At 43.8% G+C, this 21,036-nt stretch overlaps 1 protein-coding gene across 1 annotated transcript in view; it reads left to right on the top strand.

Moving 5' to 3' along the window:
- The window catches only part of GNAI3 (G protein subunit alpha i3), a 123,934-nt gene that overhangs the window by 100,338 nt on the left and 2,560 nt on the right, over positions 1-21,036 (top strand). The window contains exons 6-8 of the mRNA XM_082246186.1: positions 7,730-7,859; positions 9,596-9,749; positions 9,871-10,068. Coding sequence (XP_082102312.1) covers positions 7,730-7,859; positions 9,596-9,749; positions 9,871-10,061 — 475 coding nt within the window. The 3' untranslated portion in view covers positions 10,062-10,068. The remainder of the gene's footprint in view (positions 1-7,729; positions 7,860-9,595; positions 9,750-9,870; positions 10,069-21,036) is intronic.

The following is a 21,036-nucleotide window of genomic DNA, read 5'->3' as shown; positions in this document are numbered from 1 at the left end:
TACGGACATAATGTAAGTCAATGGCATTGCGGATGTCAGCGGAATACCATCCGCTGACATCCGATTTTCTTCCTTTCAGTTCTGTTCCGTTTTTTGGAACGGAACAGAACCCTATTTTTCCTCCGTTCAAAAAATGGAAAGGAAGGAAAATCGGATGTCAGCGGTGTCATCCGCTGACATCCGCAATGCCCATAGACTTACATTATGTCCGTATATCATCTGCAAACTGATGGGATGATATGCGGACATACGGAGCGGATGACACAAGTGTCATCCGCTCCGTGAAAAAAAAAAAAAAAGGACCGGAGCGGAGAATAAAAACTGATCGCCCGTGTGGAAGAGCCCTTAGTCTGTGTGAAAGTTATTGAGTCTAGAAGCTATGGTAACAATTGCTGAAAGTTGATCACACCTGATGTACTGACTGCCTATCTCATTTCATTGGCTTTTTACCGTGATCGGGGATGCGCTGTGTCCGAGGGACATGCGTCATGGCCGATTGCCGTGATGACTGCCAGTCAGGATAGTTTAACCACTTTGCAGCCGTCATTCTGTTTTATGGCCGGCGGGAGGGAAGTGGTTAAAGGCATAATGTACTAGTATGCATCACATACTTGCACATTATGAAAAATTTACCTTAAAAAGAAACCCTCCAGAAGCACGCTGTCACTGCTGCAGAAGCTTCCATCTTCACCTAGTCTTACTTCTGGGTTGGCGGCTTGTGACCGCTTGACTGTCCAAGCCACAAAGACGTCATGGCTGCAGCATGGAGCTCTGAAGGAACGGTATACCGTTCCTTCAGGACGCATGTGCCAGGGACATCACTGGCTGCTGCTTACTAGAATATTTCCTAAACCGTGCACGTTTAGGAGATATTCATTTAACCTTCAGGTAAGGTACCTGGAGGTTAAAAACACAAAAGTACAGTTTACTACCGCTTTTAAGGATTCTACTGGGAAAAACATTTTCTAGACTTGTTTTTTGTGCCTTAAGGGCCATATACACTAAGAATTTCTGAAGACTTTTTCCTTCAGATTTACCTTTTCTATGTAGTGCAAGGGCCTGCCAGATTGCATACAAATTGAAAGTGTTTAGGTTTGACCTCATATTATATGGTTTTGGTAAATCTAAAGGAAAAAGTCTTCAGAAAATCTTAGTGTGTATGGCCCATTAGTCCCCTTTTCCACCCAGGTCTCCTGGGCTGATGTTGTGCACTAGGAACTAATTGATCAGTGTTTACCTTAGCACTTAACTAAACAGATCATCTAGTAGAGTTGATCATATGTAATTATAATGCCTTCTTGGAAACAGGTTGTATGATAGCTTTATCATTAGCTTGGTTGCTGTGTTCAATGGTAGAATCCTTTAGTTCAAATGCATGTCAGCCAGCCAGGTTTCCAGGTGATCCCTGGTCTCGTTTGCTTTTCTAGTAGGAAGACTCTTAGAAAGTTCTCTAAACTGGATAACCTAAAAGTGTGATGGGTACTCTCCTTTCTTTCCCCTACAAGCCTAGGCTTTTATGTGGAAAGGGGTGATTACAAAGGTGAGGGTGAGGGTCTGGTGACTTTTGCAGGTTTTTTGCCTCTGAACATTGCTGATGTCTTTTTACAAGTGATGTCTGTGTGATACAAAATCGTTTGTCTCCTATTTCTTTCTATTTCTCTTCTATTTTAGAGATCGCTCTTTACTAGTTTTGCATTGGAGAACAGAACACAGTAATTCCTTTCCTGTGGGTATACTGCTGTTTATAGGTTTGGGCACTGTGCAAATGAATTCCAACCTCTTCTGCTGATCTCGGCTGCAAGGACTTAACCACCACCGCCCCCCCCCCCCCCCCCAGCTGCGACAGGGCTTTTTCAGCATGTTACACAACACAGCTGTAGCTTTCTTCTCTGTGATGCCGCCTACAGGGATTTAGCAACAGCCTAGTTCCTTCTCTAAAAATCAGAGGCCAGTCTCATGTTGACATGACACCCCCCCCCCCCCCCCCCCATCCCTTCATTTGTGTATAACCCACTACTTTCTTAGAGTATCCTGTTTGGCTTTTATTGGTGGTGTCTTCTCTTTAAGCACTTGTTAAACCAGTATCTTAACCCCTTTCTCGTGTCTGGCGTTTTTCAGTTTTCAGAGCTGTGACACATTGACAATTGCTTGGTCATGCAAAATTGTACCCAAATGAAATTATATATAATATATATACAGTTGTGTTCAAAATTATTCAACCCCCACTGAAATTGATTGTTTTGGCCAGTTTGACATTGAATTTGATCATTGTCATCCTGCTTACAATTAAATCAAAGAGGCACATGTAGGTCAGACAAATATAACATAACATTTATAATGAAATAACCACAAATGTCTTTTCTGTGCTCACATCATTATCAGTTTTATTCAACTCCCAAGTGACATTCAATCTTAGTACTTAGTATAACAGCTTTTAAACGTGAAGCATAGCTTGACACAAGTGTCTTGCCGCGATCTACGGGTATCTTCGCCCATTCGTCATGGGCAAAAGCCTCCAGTTCAGTCACATTCTTAGGCTTGTGCACTGCAACTGCTTTCTTTAAGTCCCAGCAGAGGTTCTCAATCGGATTTAAGTCTGGTGACTGTGATGGCCACTCCAAAATGTTCCAGCCTTTTATCTGCAACCATGCTCTAGTGGACTTGGAGTTATGCTTTGGATCATTGTCCTGTTGAAAGGTCCAACGTCTCCCAAGCCTTAGGTTTGTGACGGACTGCATCACATTGTCATCCAATAGCTCCTGGTACTGAAGAGAATTCATGGTACTTTGCACACGCTGAAGCTTCCCTGTACCTGCAGAAGCAAAACAGCCCCAAAGCATGATTGACCCCCCACCATGCTTCACAGTAGGCAAGGTGTTCTTTTCTTCATAGGCCTTGTTCTTCCTCCTCCAAACATAGCGTGGATCCATGGGCCCAAACAGTTCTAATTTTGTTTCATCAGTCCACAGAACACTATCCCAAATCTTCTGTGGTTTATCCACATGACTTTTGGCATACTGCAGTCGACTCTTCTTATTCTTTGGAGACAGCAAGGGGGTGCGCCTGGGAGTTCTGGCATGGAGGCCTTCATTACGCAGTGTGCGCCGTATTGTCTGAGCAGAAACTTCAGTACCCACATCTGACAAATCTTTTCTCAGTTCCTCAGCAGTCACACGGGGACTTTTCTCCACTCTACGCTTCAGGTAGCGCACAGCAGTCGAAGTCAGCATCTTCTTTCTGCCACGACCAGGTAGCGTTTCAACAGTGCCCTTTGCCTTGAATTTGCGTATGATGCTTCCTATGGTGTCTCTTGGTATGTTTAACATCTTTGCAATCTTCTTATAGCCATTGCCCTTCCTGTGAAGAGTAATCACCTCTTATCTTGTCTTCCTGGACCATTCTCTTGACTTCACCATGTTTGTAACCACACCAGTAAATGTCTAGAAGGAGCTGAGTATCACAGTCATTTTAAAGCTGCCTAATTGGTGCTTATTAGGCTTTATTGCTGCTCCCTGACATCCACAGTTGTTTTCAATACCTGATTGAAAACACTTCAATGAACCTCTGTTCTTCAGAGTGGTAGTCTTTAAGGGGTTGAATAATTGTGTCAATGAAGAATTCACAAAAGAAACATTTACTACTGTATTACAAAACCAATTGATGTCATTTTAGTTGCATATGGTTCTTCAAGAAGTCCTTGTAGGATTTCATTCTGAATACAATTACAAATGTACACTAAATTCCCTAAAACCCTTTACAGCATTGGGGGGTTGAATAATTTTGAACTCAACTGTGTGTGTGTGTTTATAATTGTTTTAAGAGATTGTTTATGTTGGTATTTACAAACCACTGAGATTTTTAAATGTTTACTGAATAAAGGAGGGAATACCGATACATTTCCCTTACTTTTCTGTTATAGTGCATAGGAATTCAAATGCCAGAACAGTACGAAAATCCCCCAAATTACCCCTTTTTTGCATAATCGACACCCCAAGGTGATTTATTTATTTATTTTTTGTCACATATATTTTTTTGAAAATGAAGAAACATGCTAGTATTGAGGAGGTTAAAGCATGGAGCTTGGTAATGGTGCACTAAATGAAATGTGCAGGACATACATAGAGGGGTGAATGGGTAATATACAAGTCACATACAATGGGAGGGAGGGGATGAAGCAGGTTAATGTTCAGATGTAGGATAAGGGAGGTAAGGGTAATATACAGATCAGATCAGTGACAGGATAGGGCTGACCTATACTGTAGAGATGGGATGACAGTAGAGGGGTGTTTGACAGTGTTTTGGGTGGTCATTACACTTTTATTATATTTTACTGTGTGCTGCCAGCTATCAGGAACTTTCTTTTCTTTTTACATTTAATAACCTGCACTGTCTAATGAACAGTGCACTTATACTGTGGAGCTCATGTGCATCCTAGAGGGTATGCACGCTCCTAAAATCGACAGTGCTTAGCTGTGTCATCCAGCTGTTTAAGGTGGAACTATAGTAAGAAAATGAAGTCCTGCTTGATCACTTCAGGCTGGCCCCTTTTGCAGGTATAACTATGTAAAACATTTAAAATAAGTGTCTGTAGAGGCCGATCTGCTGAATGCTTTAAAGTGAAATTAAACCCTCCTATCCTTTACAGCCAAGGACGATGCTTCTGTTTAACCACTTCAGCTCTGAAGGGTTTACCCCCCTTCATGACCAGACCATTTCTTGCGATACGGCACTGCGTTAATTTAACTAACAATTGTACGGTCATGTAACGCAGTACCTAAATAAAATTTCCCCCACAAATATAGCTTTCTTTTTGTGGTATTTGATCACCTCTGCAGTTTTATTTTTTGTACTATAAACAAAATAAGACCCAACAATTTAAAAAAAATATATATATTTTTTAATTTCTGCTATAAAACAAATCCAATAAAAAAAGTTTAAAAAATCAAATTTCTTCATCAATTTAGGCCAATATGAATTCTGCTACAAATTTTTGGTAAAAAAAAACCAAAATGAATAGGCGTATATTGATTGGTTTGCGCAAAAGTTATAGCGTCTACAAACTATGCAATATTTTTATAGAATTTTTATTTTTTTTTTTACTAGTAATGGCGGCGATCAGTGACTTATATAGCGGGACTACGACATTGCGGCCGACAAATCAGACACGAAGTGACACTTTTTTGTGGACCAGTGACACCATTACAGTGATCAGTGCTAAAAATATGCACTGTCACTTTACTAATGACACTGGCAGGGAAGGGGTTCACATTGGGCAGATCAAAGAGTTAAATGTGTGCCTAGGAAGTGCTTGCTAACTGTGTAGGGGGTGCTTGTACTGTGGGAAGACAGACCTGTGTTCCTGCTTAGCAGAAACACAGGATCTCTACATTCCCTACTAACAGAATGGGGATCTGCCTTGTTTACATGGGCAGACCGCCGTTCTGCCGCTCTTGGTAACCATCGGAGGGTTCTCGTGGATATCAGGTCCATGCAAGCTCGCTGATTGGCTCCCACTGTGTCCAATTACAGTGGGAGCGGGTCGCTAGCGTTGCGCATGCGTGCCCCAGACCTGGAAGGGCAGAATCACATACTTGTACGTGATTCTGCGCAGAGGAGCCGCCACCCCACCGTAAATGTACGTGGGGCAGTCGGCAAAGGGGTTAAACTGAGGGGTAACAAAACCCTTAAAGTAAAATTAAAGTCAAGTTTAAAAAAATAAATAAACCTGTTATACTTACCAGCTGTGTGTAATGGTTTTGCACAGAGCAGCCCAATCCTCCTCTGCTTGGGCCCCCCGCCAGCACTCCTGGCTCCACCCCTGTGACAAGTGCCCCAGAGCAAACAGCTTGCTATGGAGGCATCCAAGCAGACTCGCTCCGAGCTGCTGCTCTGCATGTTCATTTACGCAGCCCTGCCCCCTCTCCTCATTTGGCTCACTGGCTGTGATTAACAGTGAAAGCCAATTGATCCTGCTGCCAATGAAGAGGGAGAGTTCCCTGAAAGCCGAGACTCTTGTGCACATCTCTGGATCGTTATAGGACTCAGGTAAGTATTGGGGGGGGGGGGGCAGAAGGTTTTTTACCTTAATGCATAGAATTCATGAAGGTAAAAATACCTTGAGCATTTAGAACCACTTTAATTAATTACATGTGGTACAAAAACAATGTCAACATACAAGTTCAATATTTGTGTGCCAAAAAAAACTGGAAAGTCTTCTATAAAGTAATTAGTCCAATCTTCCACAGTCCTTAACTTAAAAGCCAAGCGCCAAAAGTGTCCAACTGTGCCTTCAAATGTTTTCAACATAAACAGTGTTCACTCGTGTGTCTTTTAGTGCTTGCACCTTCTTCCCCCTTGTGGTAAAGAAATCACAGGAAAACAGCCCCCGTTTAACCTCTTGCCGACAGCCCTATAGGCGAATGACGGCTACAGCGAGGGTGTCTATTGACATCCTCCCTAAAGCCCCGTCCCTTCCGATTTACTAGAGCCTTAAAGGCGCCAGATTTAAAAAAATGGCAGTATTCAGAACAGCCAATCTTGGCATTTTTTAAGTGCAAAGGAGGGATTTGGGGTCTTATAGACCCCAGTTCCCACCAAAAAAATACCTGTCAAGTGACTTTTGCTGTTACAAAGGATATTCACACAGTTCTTGTAACAGCAATAAAAGTGATTTAAAAAAAATTTGAAGGGACAGTGTGAAAATAAAAAAAATATAAAATTAAAAAGAAACATTTTTTAAAGCGCCCCATCCCTCCGTGCTTCCATGCAGAAGTGAACACATGCGTAAGTTGCGCCTGCAAATGTAAACCATGTTCAAATCAAACGTGGGGTATCGATCACTAGACCTCCTCTGTAACTCTAAACTGGTAACCGTTAAACATTTTAAAGTGTTGCCTATGGAGATTTTTAAGTGCCGTAGTTTGTCGCCATTCCATGAGTGTGCACAGTTTTAAAGCATGAGATGTTGAGTATCTATTTACATGGCGTAACATCTTTCACATTATACATAAAAATTGGGCTAACTTTACGTTGAGTTTTTTTTTTACCCTAATGCGTTCTATGCAATAGGGGAAAAACCTTTCATATGCAGCCCCCCCCCCCCTTCCCCTCTCAGCCTTCACTAAATCCTCACCTTAGCCTGATCTTGATCCAGTGCTATGCCAGGAGAGCAGCAGTGCTCAGGACTCAGTGAGAGCAACAAGAGCCATGCTGCTGTTGTCAATCAAATTTTGTGAAGGAGGGAGCAGGTGTAGGGGCTGAGCCTGTCAATAAACACACACCGCTCGGCTCAGGAGAGAGCCTGCATGTGTGCCTCCATAGGAAGCAGAGGAGAGGAGAAGCCTAGAGGGCCAGCTTTGGACCCCAGAAAGATCGGGAACCATTGCACAGAGCATGTAAATATAATATGTACACTATGCATATAATATGTCATTTGAAAATAAAACAAAGACCCTTTACAAACAATGATTAAAAAGCTGTGATATAGTACACTTTTGGTTTTGGGTTTAATACCCCTTTATTGCCTATTACTTTGAGCCACTGACCTGAAACGATTATGTAGAAAGTAAAGACAGACAAAGCAGGAGGATTGATCAGTGTGACAGCTAGGGAACTACTATTTTCAGAAGAAAGTAAGCAATGGAGGCTTACATTTCTCTCATGACGAGTTCCCTTTACAAATTGTCATTGTTTAACAATTGCATGTCATTTTTCTTTTAATTTTGCACAGAATGTTCGATGTGGGAGGACAAAGGTCAGAAAGAAAGAAGTGGATTCATTGTTTTGAGGGTGTAACTGCAATTATTTTTTGTGTGGCACTAAGTGACTATGACTTGCTCCTGGCAGAAGACGAAGAGATGGTAAGCAAGTGTTTGGCAGGCTTTTTTCATAACTACTTTGATGAGATGACAGTCTACTAATCCAGATTTTTTTTTATTCAAATCCGTTAAAAGTATTATGTCTATGGAGCAGCTGGAGACTATTCCTGTCAGGGAGGAACCTGTTAGACAGTATTCGAAAACCGTTTTTATACCGTTTTTGTTTCTTGTCTACTGGAGCCTCTCTTCCTTCTTAATAGCCTAAACCGTACAACCTGAGCATTGCTGATACGGCTCTGAGGTAGAATGCTATCGGGATAATTCAGTAAATCCCTACCAGCATTTTTCAGGCCCTTTTAAAAGGCCTGCGCCAAAATCCCTGCTGCTTGTTTCAGTAGCTGTACCGACATGGGCGGCAATCTCGAGTAGTTCCCAATAATGCCACTTTCATAATGTGACGCTATTTAAGAACCTAATTCAAAAATGACTACCTCCAGTTCTTATGCCCCATACACACGTGCAGATTATCTGCAGACTTTTGTCTGCAGACTTACCAAAACCATATAATATGAGGTCAAACCTAAACACTTTCAATTTGTATGCAATCCGGCAGGCCCTTGCACTACATAGAAAAGGTAAGTCTGCAGACAAAAGTCTGCAGATAATCTGCACGTGTGTACGGGGCATTAGAGAAACTGTAGGCAATTGGGAACTATTGTAATTTGATATACAGATACAGGCAGTGTAGTGTGCCTGTCCTTTCACGCAGTGTAGCAGAGCAACGTTTTTGCTGCCGTTACATTCTCCCTGTTACTGGTTGTAAAGGATGCTGTTGACTTCACAGGCGACGGCCTCCTTGCAACCAATGATACTGCATTGGGCAAGGCCTGATGGGGAAGTTGAGGTCTTTTCTCTCCTTGTGATTGATAACAAGCAGTGTGTGGATTATAGACAATAGCAGGTTGTCTGTTCCCTAAGGATCTGCCCACTATCTGCTATCACTCACAATAGGAGCCGACTTGTTGGGGAATCATTGTCTGTGAATCCCCATTGGGCTCCTCCCAAGTACAGAACTCCCTACTGCAGGGCTGTCTGTGGGACAGCTGCAGCAGCAGGAAGAACTGCACTAAGAGTGGAGGGTGCTTTTTACAAAAGGTACATGGATTTGTCGACCGCACCGTCACCTCATTTGTCACGTGGAGGAATTCTCAAGTGTCATTGGCAAGGTAAAAAATGGCATGGAGCCTGATCTTTCCCAAATGCTTCTTGCAAATTTAATTATTCTATGTACACTGCATGGCTTATGCATAAGATCCATACCATCCAGTGACTAAAGGGGAACTTTGCAGGACCTAAAAAAATGGAGACGATAGCGGCGACTGGAGCCTGGAACTGTCACTGCTGGAGAAGGGTACACTGTAAATGTTCTATAATGTCCAAGCGTTCTGTGCATGATTGCATGGTAGGGGCAGAGCTTCAGACCATCCTTTCAAAAACCGCTTCAGTACTTTGTACCTGCTATTATTACAAAGTAAGAACATTGTTTGAGAATTTGGACATAATGTGAAATGTATTGCAAAAGAACCTATTAGTTAAACAAATTATTATTATTATATTGCTCAAAGAAAAATTTAGACCATGTAAATTTTTTTCTTTTTGCCTAAAAGTACAGTATAATAGGTGATCTTAATTGCCATGACCCAAAACAGGACCTGTTATTTTCTAAGTGGTTTATGCATACAATCCTTGACTTGGCCTTGCTGTTCTCCCTTTTTCAGAACCGTATGCATGAAAGCATGAAGCTGTTTGACAGCATCTGCAACAACAAGTGGTTCATTGATACCTCCATAATTCTCTTCCTAAATAAAAAGGATTTGTTTGAGGAGAAAGTTACCCGGAGTCCACTGACCATCTGCTATCCAGAATACTCAGGTATAGATTTATCAGGGCATCCACCTGGTGGGGTGGGGTGGTGGTGCTGGATGCTGCCCATCCAGCCTTCCAAGAAATTTGGACTTCTCTAATGTTTTCCTGCACAACATTCTCTTTACAGGTGCTAATACTTATGAAGAGGCTGCAGCTTATATCCAATGTCAGTTTGAGGATCTAAACAGAAGAAAGGACACAAAGGAGATTTACACACACTTCACGTGTGCAACAGATACAAAGAATGTCCAGTTTGTGTTTGACGCAGTGACAGATGTGATCATAAAGAGCAACCTTGTTGAGTGTGGCCTGTATTAATCTGCAGGTAAGAATGGATTTATTTCAATGATAGATATGCTATCTGCTTGGTCTATCTAAAAATGTAATTCTAGCGTCTGTGTTTGTAATTTGGTTAATTTGAAGCTGTTAGGACATTTTTATTCATTTTGGCTAAACATTTAGTAATTTGATCCCAAGATAACAGTTGTGAGCTTGTTTTGCACTAGTATACCTCTTGAAATACAATAGTTTAGTAAAATAAGGGGAACCTGAAAGGGAAACCACCACACTCCTGCCATTCTGCTCCAATTGATGGTATTGAAAGCACCCTTTAACTTTTTTGTCCAGGTAAAAGCAACTTTTTTTAATAAATTTTTGTGTGGTAGAGAAAACTTTTAAAAGGACTTCCTGAGTGCTAAGGTGGGAATTAGTGTACAGTTAGTCATTCTTACCTGCTCTGTATAATGGAATTGCACAGAGTGGCCACAAACCTCCTCCTTTTCTTGGGTCCCCTGCCGGTGCTCCTGGCTTCTTAAAAGAAGCCAGCCTAGTTGCCAATGCATGGTCTCGGGGCAGTGGTCCCTTCACCCCAAAATCACCCTGATTTTGATAACACTAGATTTTGACATTGGTGGCCTCCAGATTCAACCAAAAGTTGGACAGGTTTGTGGCCAGATCCAACAAGCCCCTGTTTTTTTGCAGTGAATGCTCCTGTGATTCCTTGGTCCCCGATTCAAGCTTCTGTATCCTTTTCCTCCTGTAAACATTATCCCTTGATTGCGCTGGAAGATAAACAAAGAAAAGATTTAGGTGATCCCCCCCATCACTACAAATTGGCTTAGGAGAACTTGGTACACAGACTTACAGATTCCTGGCAAATAAACCTTGGCCTCTTCCAAACAGGCCAGATCTCCTGTCACAAGGCCTCTATCCCACCCTGCTTCTTAGTTGCTTACTGGCAAGGCTATTGAAACCCATTAGCCATTAAAGATTGGGCATTCCTTACTCATTCTCACCTCGCTCAAAGAAAGAAAATGTTTCCTGTAAGATCTATCATTGCACTTGGAGGGCCTATTATGGCTGGTGGGAATGCAAGCATCTCAACCCCTGGGGATTTTCTATTCCTCGCATCCTGGCCTTCCTCCAGTCTGGCCTTGACCAACATCCGTTGCTTAGTAACCTAAAGTGACACTTTTTGCCTTATCAATTGTATTCAAGAAACCTTTGACTTTGTACTCTGTTGTCAAGACCTTTATACAGGGAGTTGCTCATGTTAATCCCCCACTCTGATTACCTGTGTTTCCTTGAGATCTGAATCTGGTGTTTTCGGTTCTTCAAAAACCTCCTTCATTAAATCCAATTGGCAGATTTCATGGGTAAGGTGGATTTTTTTAGTGGAAATTTCTTCCTTCAAGCATATCTCCCAAGTTGGCATCTTATTACTAGGGGATGCCCCATTGTGTACGACTTTCTGTTTTATGTCCTGTACTGTATAATTAAGATAATGAAATTTTTGACTTACCGTACAGTGGGGAAAATATTTATTTGCTCCCCTGCAGATTTTGTAAATTTGCCCACTTACAAAGAAATGAAGGGTCTATAATTTTATCGTAGGTGTATTTTACATAGTTACATAGTTACATAGTAGGCGAGGTTGAATAAAGACAATAGTCCATCCAGTTCAACCTGTGTAGGTGTGTGTGACTGTAATCATCTAACATAGCCCTCAATCTCCTGATCCTTGAGATGTAAGTCTAAGAGTCTTTTGAAAGTCACCATACTACCCGCAGAAACCACCTCTTGTGGTAGACAATTCCACAATCTTGTAGCCCTAACAGTAAAGAACCCCCCACGTTGCCTGAGGTTAAAACGCTTCTCCTCTAATCGCATTGTATGTCCTCGAGTCCCCATGCAATTCCTTCGAATGAACAGCTTTTCTTCTAAGCTGAGATCCCCATTAAGATATTTATAAATTGCTATCATGTCCCCTCTCAGACGTCTTTTCTCCAGGGAAAATAAATCGAGCGATTGCAGCCGCTCTTCATAGGTAAGGTCCTCCAACCCCCTAATCAGTTTAGTTGCCCTTCTCTGGACTTTCTCCAGCTCCAACACATCCCTCCTGAGGACTGGCGACCAGAACTGGACAGAATACTCCAGATGCGGTCGGACCAGAGTTTTATAAAGTGGAAGGATTATAGTCTTATCTCTGGAATACATCCCTTTCTTTATGCATGCTAATATTCTGTTGGCTTTGGAAGCTGCCGCTTGGCATTGCATGCTGTTGCCTAATCTATCATCAACTAAGACTCCCAAATCTTTCTCCATTTTTGATTCCCCCAAGGGTTCCCCTCCTAACGTGTATTGTGTTTTTATGTTTTTGGTCCCCAAGTGCAAAACCTTACACTTCTCCACATTAAACCTCATTTGCCATGTCGTTGCCCACTCCGTAATTTTGTCCAGGTCATTCTGTAGGATATCTGCTTCATGCTGTGCAGTTATTGCCCTGGCCAATTTTGTGTCATCTGCAAAAACTGATAACGAACTACTGATCCCTTCCTCAATGCTGTTTATGAATAAATTGAACAAGGTTGGTCCCAGGACTGAGCCCTGGGGCACCCCGCTTACTACCTCAGACCAGTCTGAGTATGCGCTGTTTATTACTACCCTTTGGACACGGCCTTTTAGCCAATTCCGTATCCAAGAGCAAACCCTGCTGTCGATACCTGCAGACCTTATTTTATAAATTAAGCGCTTGTGGGGAACTGTATCAAACGCCTTAGCGAAATCCAAGTACACCACATCCACTGGTCTCCCCCTATCTAGCTCACAGCTCACTTCCTCGTAGAATGCTAAGAGATTGGTTTGACAAGAACGCCCATTTGTAAACCCGTGCTGGTTACTACTGATGTTGTTGTCTTTAGCATACTCTACGATATAGTCCCTTATCATCCCCTCCAAAAGTTTACATATTATTGATGTCAGACTGACAGGCCTATAATTTCCCGGGATATGTCTCTGGCCCTTTTTGAATATCGGAATCACGTTAGCCTTCCTCCAATCCCCTGGTACATCTCCTGTCCTAATACTGTCAGCAAAGATCAGGAACAGTGGTCTAGATATAACCATACTGAGTTCCTTGAGCACTCTCGGATGTACGCTATCCGGGCCTGGTGATTTGTTTGTGTTAAGTTTATCCAGTCTTTCCCTGATTTCCCCCTCTGTTAGCCATAGTGGCAAGTCCTGTGTATTACTACTAACCATACAGTCATGGTCAGTGTACCCTTCCTTTTCCTGCGTAAAAACTGACGAGAAAAAAGAATTCAGCACGGTTGCTTTTTCAGTGTCCTCTGTAACCATCCTCCCATCATCGTTAATTATGTGTGCAATATGCACTGCCCTAGTTTTTTTGCTGTTGATATATTTAAAGAATTTCTTTGGGTTTTTTTTACTATCCTCCGCTATTTGTCTCTCAAAGTTGATTTTAGCCATCTTGATTTCGTGTTTACACTTCTTATTTTCCTCCTTGTATTGCTGGAAGGCCGATACTGTGCCCTCTGATTTATATTTCTTGAAGGCCAATTTTTTTCCCCTAATAAGTTTTTTAACGCTACGGTTTAGCCAGCCAGGTTTGGCTTTGTCTCTTCTAAATTTATTCCCCATAGGAATGCACTGCAAGATGCCTTTGCTTAATATTGTTCTAAAGCATTCCCATTTTTCCTCTGTGGTCAGTGATCCCAGGGTTTGGTCCCAGTTTACCCTTTCCATCAATGAGTACAATTTTGGAAAGTCTGCCCTTCTGAAGTTTAGGGTTCTTATGTTCCCCACTTGCCTTTTTATATTGTTATTTATACTAAATGTGATCATCCTGTGATCGCTAGAGCCCAGGTTGTCCTGGACTCCTACCTCCGAGATTATGTCTGGGTCATTAGTGATCAATAGATCCAGGATAGCATTCTCTCTAGTAGGGGAATCCACCAACTGCGACATGTAGTTATCCTGTAAGGTTTCCGTGAATAGCCGGGCCTTATGCGAGTGTGCAGTCCCCTCTTCCCAGTCAATGTCGGGATAATTGAAGTCCCCCAATATGATGACTGATCCTAGTTTTGCCGCTTTACCTATTAGTGCTAAAAATTCCAGCTCTACCTCCTCCCCTTGGTTAGGTGGCCTATAGCAAACCCCCACAACTACTTTTCCCTTATCTTCTTCCCTATCGAGTTCAACCCACACAGATTCTAAATCCATGCTCATCCCATCCGTAATGTCACTCCTTTCTAGCACCTTTATATTGTTCTTGACATAGAGACATACCCCTCCCCCTCTTTTACCAACCCTGTCCTTCCGGTACACCGAATACCCTTGGATATTGGCCAGCCAGTCATGTGAGGGGTCGAACCAAGTCTCCGCTATTCCCACAAGGTCTATGTCTTCCTCATGTACTAACATTTCCAACTCATCCATCTTATTAGCTAGGCTCCTGGCATTAGCATATACCCCTCTTAGTTTTACGGAAGTTAAACGTGATTGGCGGTTTTGTTTATTTCTGTTTGGTCTGCTGTTCTCCCGCACAGACCCGCCAATTGATGTTGTTGACCTACTGTCGCTGTTGACCCTACAACTGCCTTCAGTCCTCTGCTCCCTCCTGACTGATTCTACTTCTGAGCCCTCCCCCCCGTCTCCTAGTTTAAAAGCCCCTCCAACTCGGTGGCCATCTTTCTCCCCAAAAGAGCTGTACCGTCCCCATTAAGGTGCAGCCCATCCTTACTAAAGAGCCGGTAGCCGACTGAGAAGTCAGCCCAGTTCTCCAGGAACCCAAACCCCTCCTTCCTACACCAATTCCTCAGCCACTTGTTAACTTCCCTAAGCTCCTTCTGCCTCTCCTGTGTGGCTCGAGGTACAGGCAGTATTTCAGAGAAAACCACCTTGGAGGTCCTTTTCCTCAATCTATTACCTAAGTCCCTGAAATCGTTCTTAAGGATCCTCCACCTACCTTTAACTTTGTCATTAGTGCCCACATGCACCATGACCGCTGGGTCATCCCCAGCCCCGCCCAACAATCTGTCTGCCAGATCTGCGATGTGCCGAACTCGGGCGCCCGGTAAACAACAAACTGTTCGGTTCACGAGATCTTTTTTACAGATTTCCCTCTCTGTCCTCTTGATAATTGAGTCCCCAACTACCACAACCTGTCTAACCTTTCCTGCGTTACGGCCCCCCTTCTTCCTGGAGCCGTCCCTCCCCTGGCAGCTGGGGGAGGGCGCATGCTCCAGCTCTGCCACCCCTGAGTTGATATCCCCCTCAACCTGCAACTCAGCAAACATGTTAGGGTCTACCAACTCAGGACTGGCCTCCCTGACTCTCCTCCCCCTAACATTCCTAACAGTCACCCAGCTGCGTACCTCTGCTGCTTGCGTCTCCTCTATTCCTCCCTCCTCTATGCTGACCCCTGCCAGCGCCTGCTGGGTAATGTCCAAGCTCCTTTTCAGGTTGTAGATGCCACGCAGTCTTGTCACTGTGTTCTCTAGATCCACGATGTGGGCTTCCAGAGCAACAAGTCGCTCACATCTTGCACAGCAGTATTCGTCCTCGATTGTTTCATCAAGGAACGCATACATGCCGCAAGAAGTGCACTGAGTGGCATCCCCAATCCTGTCGGACATTATTACCCACTACTCTATGGGGATAATATTAACAACCTGCTCTTCCTTACCTACACTACCTCTAACTTCCCTGGTACAAAACCTGGGGTACCCACCAGTCGCTAATACCCTCACCAGTCACTAGATACTCACCAGTCGCAAGGATCCTCACCAGTCGCAAGATACTCACCAGTCGCAAGATACTCACCAGTCGCAAGGATACTCACCAGTCGCAAGGATACTCACCAGTCGCAAAGATACTCACCAGTCGCAAAGATACTCACCAGTCGCAAGCTACTTCACCAGTCGCAAGGGTACTCACCAGTCGCAAGGATACTCACCAGTCGCAAGGATACTCACCAGTCGCAAGGATACTCACCCGTCGCAAGATACTCACCAGTCGCAAGGATACTCACCAGTCGCAAAGATACTCACCAGTCGCAAAGATACTCACCAGTCGCAAGGACACTCACCAGTCGCAAGGACACTCACCAGTCGCAAAGCTACTCACCAGTCGCAATGATACTCACCAGTCGCAAAGATACTCACCAGTCGCAGGGATACTCACCAGTCGCAAGGATAAGTCGCAAGGATACTCACCAGTCGCAAGGACACTCACCAGTCGCAAGGACACTCACCAGTCGCAAGGACACTCACCAGTCGCAAGATACTCACCAGTCGCAAGATACTCACCAGTCGCAAGTTACTTCACCAGTCGCAAGGATACTCACCAGTGCAAGGATACTCACCAGTTGCAAGGATACTCACCAGTTGCAAGGATACTCACCAGTTGCAAGGATACTCACCAGTCGCAAGGATACTCACCAGTCGCAAGGATACTCACCAGTCGCAAGATACTCACCAGTCGCAAGATACTCACCAGTCGCAAAGATACTCACCAGTCGCAAAGATACTCACCAGTCGCAAGGATACTCACCAGTCGCAAGGACACTCACCAGTCGCAAGGACACTCACCAGTCGCAAGGACACTCACCAGTCGCAAAGATACTCACCAGTCGCAAGGACACTCACCAGTCGCAAGGACACTCACCAGTCGCAAAGATACTCACCAGTCGCAAGGACACTCACCAGTCGCAAGATACTCACCAGTCGCAAGGATACTCACCAGTCGCAAGGATACTCACCAGTCGCAAGGACACTCACCAGTCGCAAGGACACTCACCAGTCGCAAGGACACTCACCAGTCGCAAAGATACTCACCAGTTGCAAGGACACTCACCAGTCGCAAAGATACTCACCAGTCGCAAGGATACTTACCAGTCGCAAGGATACTTACCAGGTACTCAGTTGCAGAGACAGTCACACAGCAGTCAGTCGCAGTACAGACAAACAGCTATTGATTTCTTACAGAGTACAGTCACACAGCTTTCCCCCTGTTTGCAGCTGCTGCTCTACTCACAGCTGCTGCCACACACACACACACTGGGACGGATGTCTCCTCCTCCTCACTGGGCACGGACGGTCCTCCTCCTCCTCTTCTTCCAGGCACTAAGGAAGGCGGGTTCTGACCTCCGCCGCCGCCGCTCTCTGCCTCGGCTCCCGTCCTCCACCTCCGCTCAGTTGCTGGTCCCTGCACGGTGCACCCGCACGTGTCCCCGCAGCTCCTCTTCCTTCCTCCTCTCTCCCTTGCCGCACGAACCGCACGAACCCTCACTTCCGGTATCTGACAGATACAGAAAATCAACCAGAAATCCAGAAAAAACACAATACAAATGTTATAAATTGAATTGCAGTTCAGTGAGTAAAATAAGTATTTGATCCCCTACCAACCAACAATAATTCTGGCTCCCACAGACTGGCTACACTATGTGCTCATATGGTACACAGATTACTCCTGTCAATTTAAGAAGGTGCTCCTTCAACTCATTATGTGTATAAAAGACACCTGTCCACAGAATCTTTCTTCCATTCAAACTCCCCATCAGCGGCAAGACCAAAGGGCTGTCAAAGGACATCAGGGACAAGATTGTAGACCTGCACAAGGCTGAAATGGGCTACAAGACCAGCAAGGTGCTTGGTGAGAATGCGACAACTGTTGGTGTGATTATTGGCAAATCGAAGAAATACAAAATAACCATCAATCCCCCTTGTTCTGGAGTTCTATGCAAAATTTTGCCTAATGGGGTAAGGATGATCATAAGAAGAGTGAGGGACCAGCCCAGAACTACACGGGAGGTGCTTGTGATGAATGATCTCAAGGCAGTTGGGACCAGTCACCAAATCATTGGTAACCCAATATGCCATCATGGATTGAAATCCTGCAGCGCCCGCAAGGTCCCCCTCCTTAAGAATGCACATGTATAGGCCGGTTTGAAGTTTGCCAATGAACCTCTAAATGATTCAGAGAAGGATTGAGAGAAAGTGTTTTGGTCAGATGAGACCAAAATTGAACTCTTTGGCATTAACTCGACTCGCCGTGTTTAGAGGAAGAAAAATGCTGACTATGAACACCATCCCTTCAGTCATGCATGGAGGAGGAAATATTATGCTTTGGGGCTGTTTCCCTGCTAAAGGTACAGGCCGCATTAAGGGGCCAATGGACAGGGCTATGTATTGTAAAATCTTGAATGAGAACCTTCTTCCCTCAGCCAGAACACGGAAGATGGGTCTTCCAGCATGGCAATGACCCAAAATATATCACCAATGCAACAAAGTGGCTCAAGAAGAAGCACATTAAGTGCATAGAGTGGCCTAGCCAGTCTCCAGACCTTAATCCTATTGATAAGTTATACAGGGAGCTGAAACTTCGAGTTGCCAAGCAAAAGCCAAGAACTCTTTAAGATTTAGAGATCTGTAAAGAAGAGTGGACCAAAATCCCTCCTGTGCAAACCTGGTAACCAACTACAAGAAACCCTACCTCTGTGCTGGCCAACAAGGGTTTCTCCACCAAGTACGAAGTCATGTTTTGCTTGAGGATCAAATACTTATTTTACTCGCTGAAATGCAGCTCAATTGATAACCTTTGTATAATTTATTTTCTGAATTTTTAGTTGATATTCTGTCTCTATCATTTAAAATACACCTATAACAAATTATAGACCCTTTATATCTTTGTAAGTGAAGTGAGTCCAAATTACCTTTTTTAAAAAAAAAAAAAAAAAAAAATTCTATATTGCTGTGCTGTCCCAGTGTCATCTGTGTGCACAAGATTAGCTGAGACCTTGACTGAAGTTACCTAGAGCCATGAGTATCCCTCAGCCATGTGTTCCGAAATCTAGCCTGCTAACAGCCTGGGGTAGTTCTCTTGTTGGTGGCATGTCCAATGAGGGCGACTGGCTCTATCAGGGGAACCGTAGTGAAAGTATTGCTGGTGTGTGAGTATTGTGGGCTCCCTTGTGAGTATTTGTTATACTTACAAATTTGTCTTGCTTGAAAGCCTGTGTCTGTCAGTTATGTGTCCTGTCCCTGAGGTCCCCCTTTGGAGCCTTTTGGGGGTCCCTGAGTCCTTTACATCTGCCACAGATACAGTAGCTTTGTTTCTCATATCAAGTGTGGTGTCTGCAAAATTCAGTTAGATATGGAGAATACTCCTGCAGCGCTGGACCAGCCTACTTTGGAGGATCCTGAACCGAACCAATGGGGTTGTGTGGATGAGGTGTTAGCTTCAGTTTTGCATTGAGAAAAAGAGCTGGTGTTCACCTTTATTAGATCTGTCCTGGAAACTTTTTAAAGATTAAGGACGCCTCCTAGTACCTCTGGTACCTTTTCATACTCCCAAACCTAGGTGTTTTGCTAAGGACTTTTCATAAACCTTTTACTTCGGTGCCTTTATCTATAAGTAGTAGCAGGGATAGACTAAGTCCTTAATGGTCCCTAAATGTTTCTCTGTTTAGTTTCCTTTTGCAAAAGCCTTTAAGCCATCTCAACTCAAAACACTTTTACCCCCTTCCAGTGGCCATTTCTCTTTCCTTCCTCTTTCCAATCCTCTAAGGGCAAGGCGCCGCATACTAGGCAGGGGCCTTCCTTTACTGCTCACAAATGTCTTTTTGTGCCTCCGGGCAAAAGGTAAACTGTTTAGGTCTTCTGGGGGTTCCAAGAAGCCATGGTCGGGAAAATGGTGCACAAAGATAAGGTAGTTCTTTGTCCAAGCCCGTCGTTCTTACATAAAGTGGTCTCTGATTTCAATTTGGATGAAGACATCGTGTTGCCTTTCCTGTGTCCCAGGCCCACTCATCCCAAGGAATTTGCGTTGCATGCCTTGGATGTAGTTTGAGCAATTAAGGTGTATCTGGCAGCCACAGAGTCTTTTCAGAGGTTAGATCCACTGTTTGTGATAATGGACGGGCCAAGAAAAGGACTGTCTGCTTCTTCTGCAACCATTTCCAGATGAATCAGATAGAAGGTGTCTCAGGCCTATTCTATAAGGGGTCAGGTTCCTCCTTTCCTAGTAAGGTTTTGCAGGCTGCTGTTTAGAGTGTCTTTTCCTCTTTGGGGGTGTATTGTTCAGGTTGGACTCCAGTTGTTGAGCTCCTGTTACCTGGTTGGCTCTTTTGTTTAGCCTTGGGATTTTTTTGTGGTCCCCTCCCTCATGTTTGGCACTGCTTGGGGACGTCCTTATGGTTCTGAATATGGATCACTGTGTTGGTCAATGAACGAAAGAGAAAATAGGATTTTTGTACTTGCCGTAAAATCCATTTCTCTTGAGTTTATTGCCGGACACAGCACCCACCCTTCTATGGAGTTTTAAACCTTCTGTTACTAAACTGAAGGCCTATAGCAGAGAGAGGGAAATGTCAGTTAATTGTCTTTGCATAATTGCTAAGCATTCTTTTATTCTATTGCAAAACCCAACTTATAAGGTTGCTTTTCTGGTAGCCATTACATCTGTTGGGCGTTTTTCCGAATTTGCAGCTTTCCTGTAATGTGCCCTGTCTTGTTTTGCACAAGGACAAAGTGGTTTTGGGACCAAAACCTTCCTTCCTACCCAAGGTGGTCTCTTGTTCCTACCTCCATGAGGACATTGTTCTTCCTTCCATCTGTCTTCTGTCAGTTTTGTTTGCTATGTTGTCCAAGTTTATTGCTTGAGTACTGTACATCCCATATTTTATGAACACATGCCCTGTGGGCCTGTATGATTAAGATAAGAAGAGTTTTGACTTTTATGTAAATTCCTTGTCTTCTAGTACAGTACAGGACACAGGCCCCTCGAGTCTGTGTTTTGACCACTCTTTTAGTATTGCTTAAAGGCTGGAGTCTTATGGATTGGGCAGGGTTATGTGGCTCTGTCAGTGGCCCTAGCATGTTTGTGTCCAGTCAACTAAATATAACCCATGAATCTATGAATAAAATATAACCCATGAGTCCATGAATAAAAGTTCTCCACTTTAATCCAAAGATAAAGAATTTGCAGGTAAGTC

Source organism: Pelophylax lessonae (genome assembly GCF_965119305.1).
Source record: "Pelophylax lessonae genome assembly, chromosome: 2".
Classification (NCBI taxonomy): domain Eukaryota; kingdom Metazoa; phylum Chordata; class Amphibia; order Anura; family Ranidae; genus Pelophylax; species Pelophylax lessonae.
Note: the sequence above shows the minus strand (reverse complement) of the source record. Positions and strands in the feature narration are given on the sequence as shown.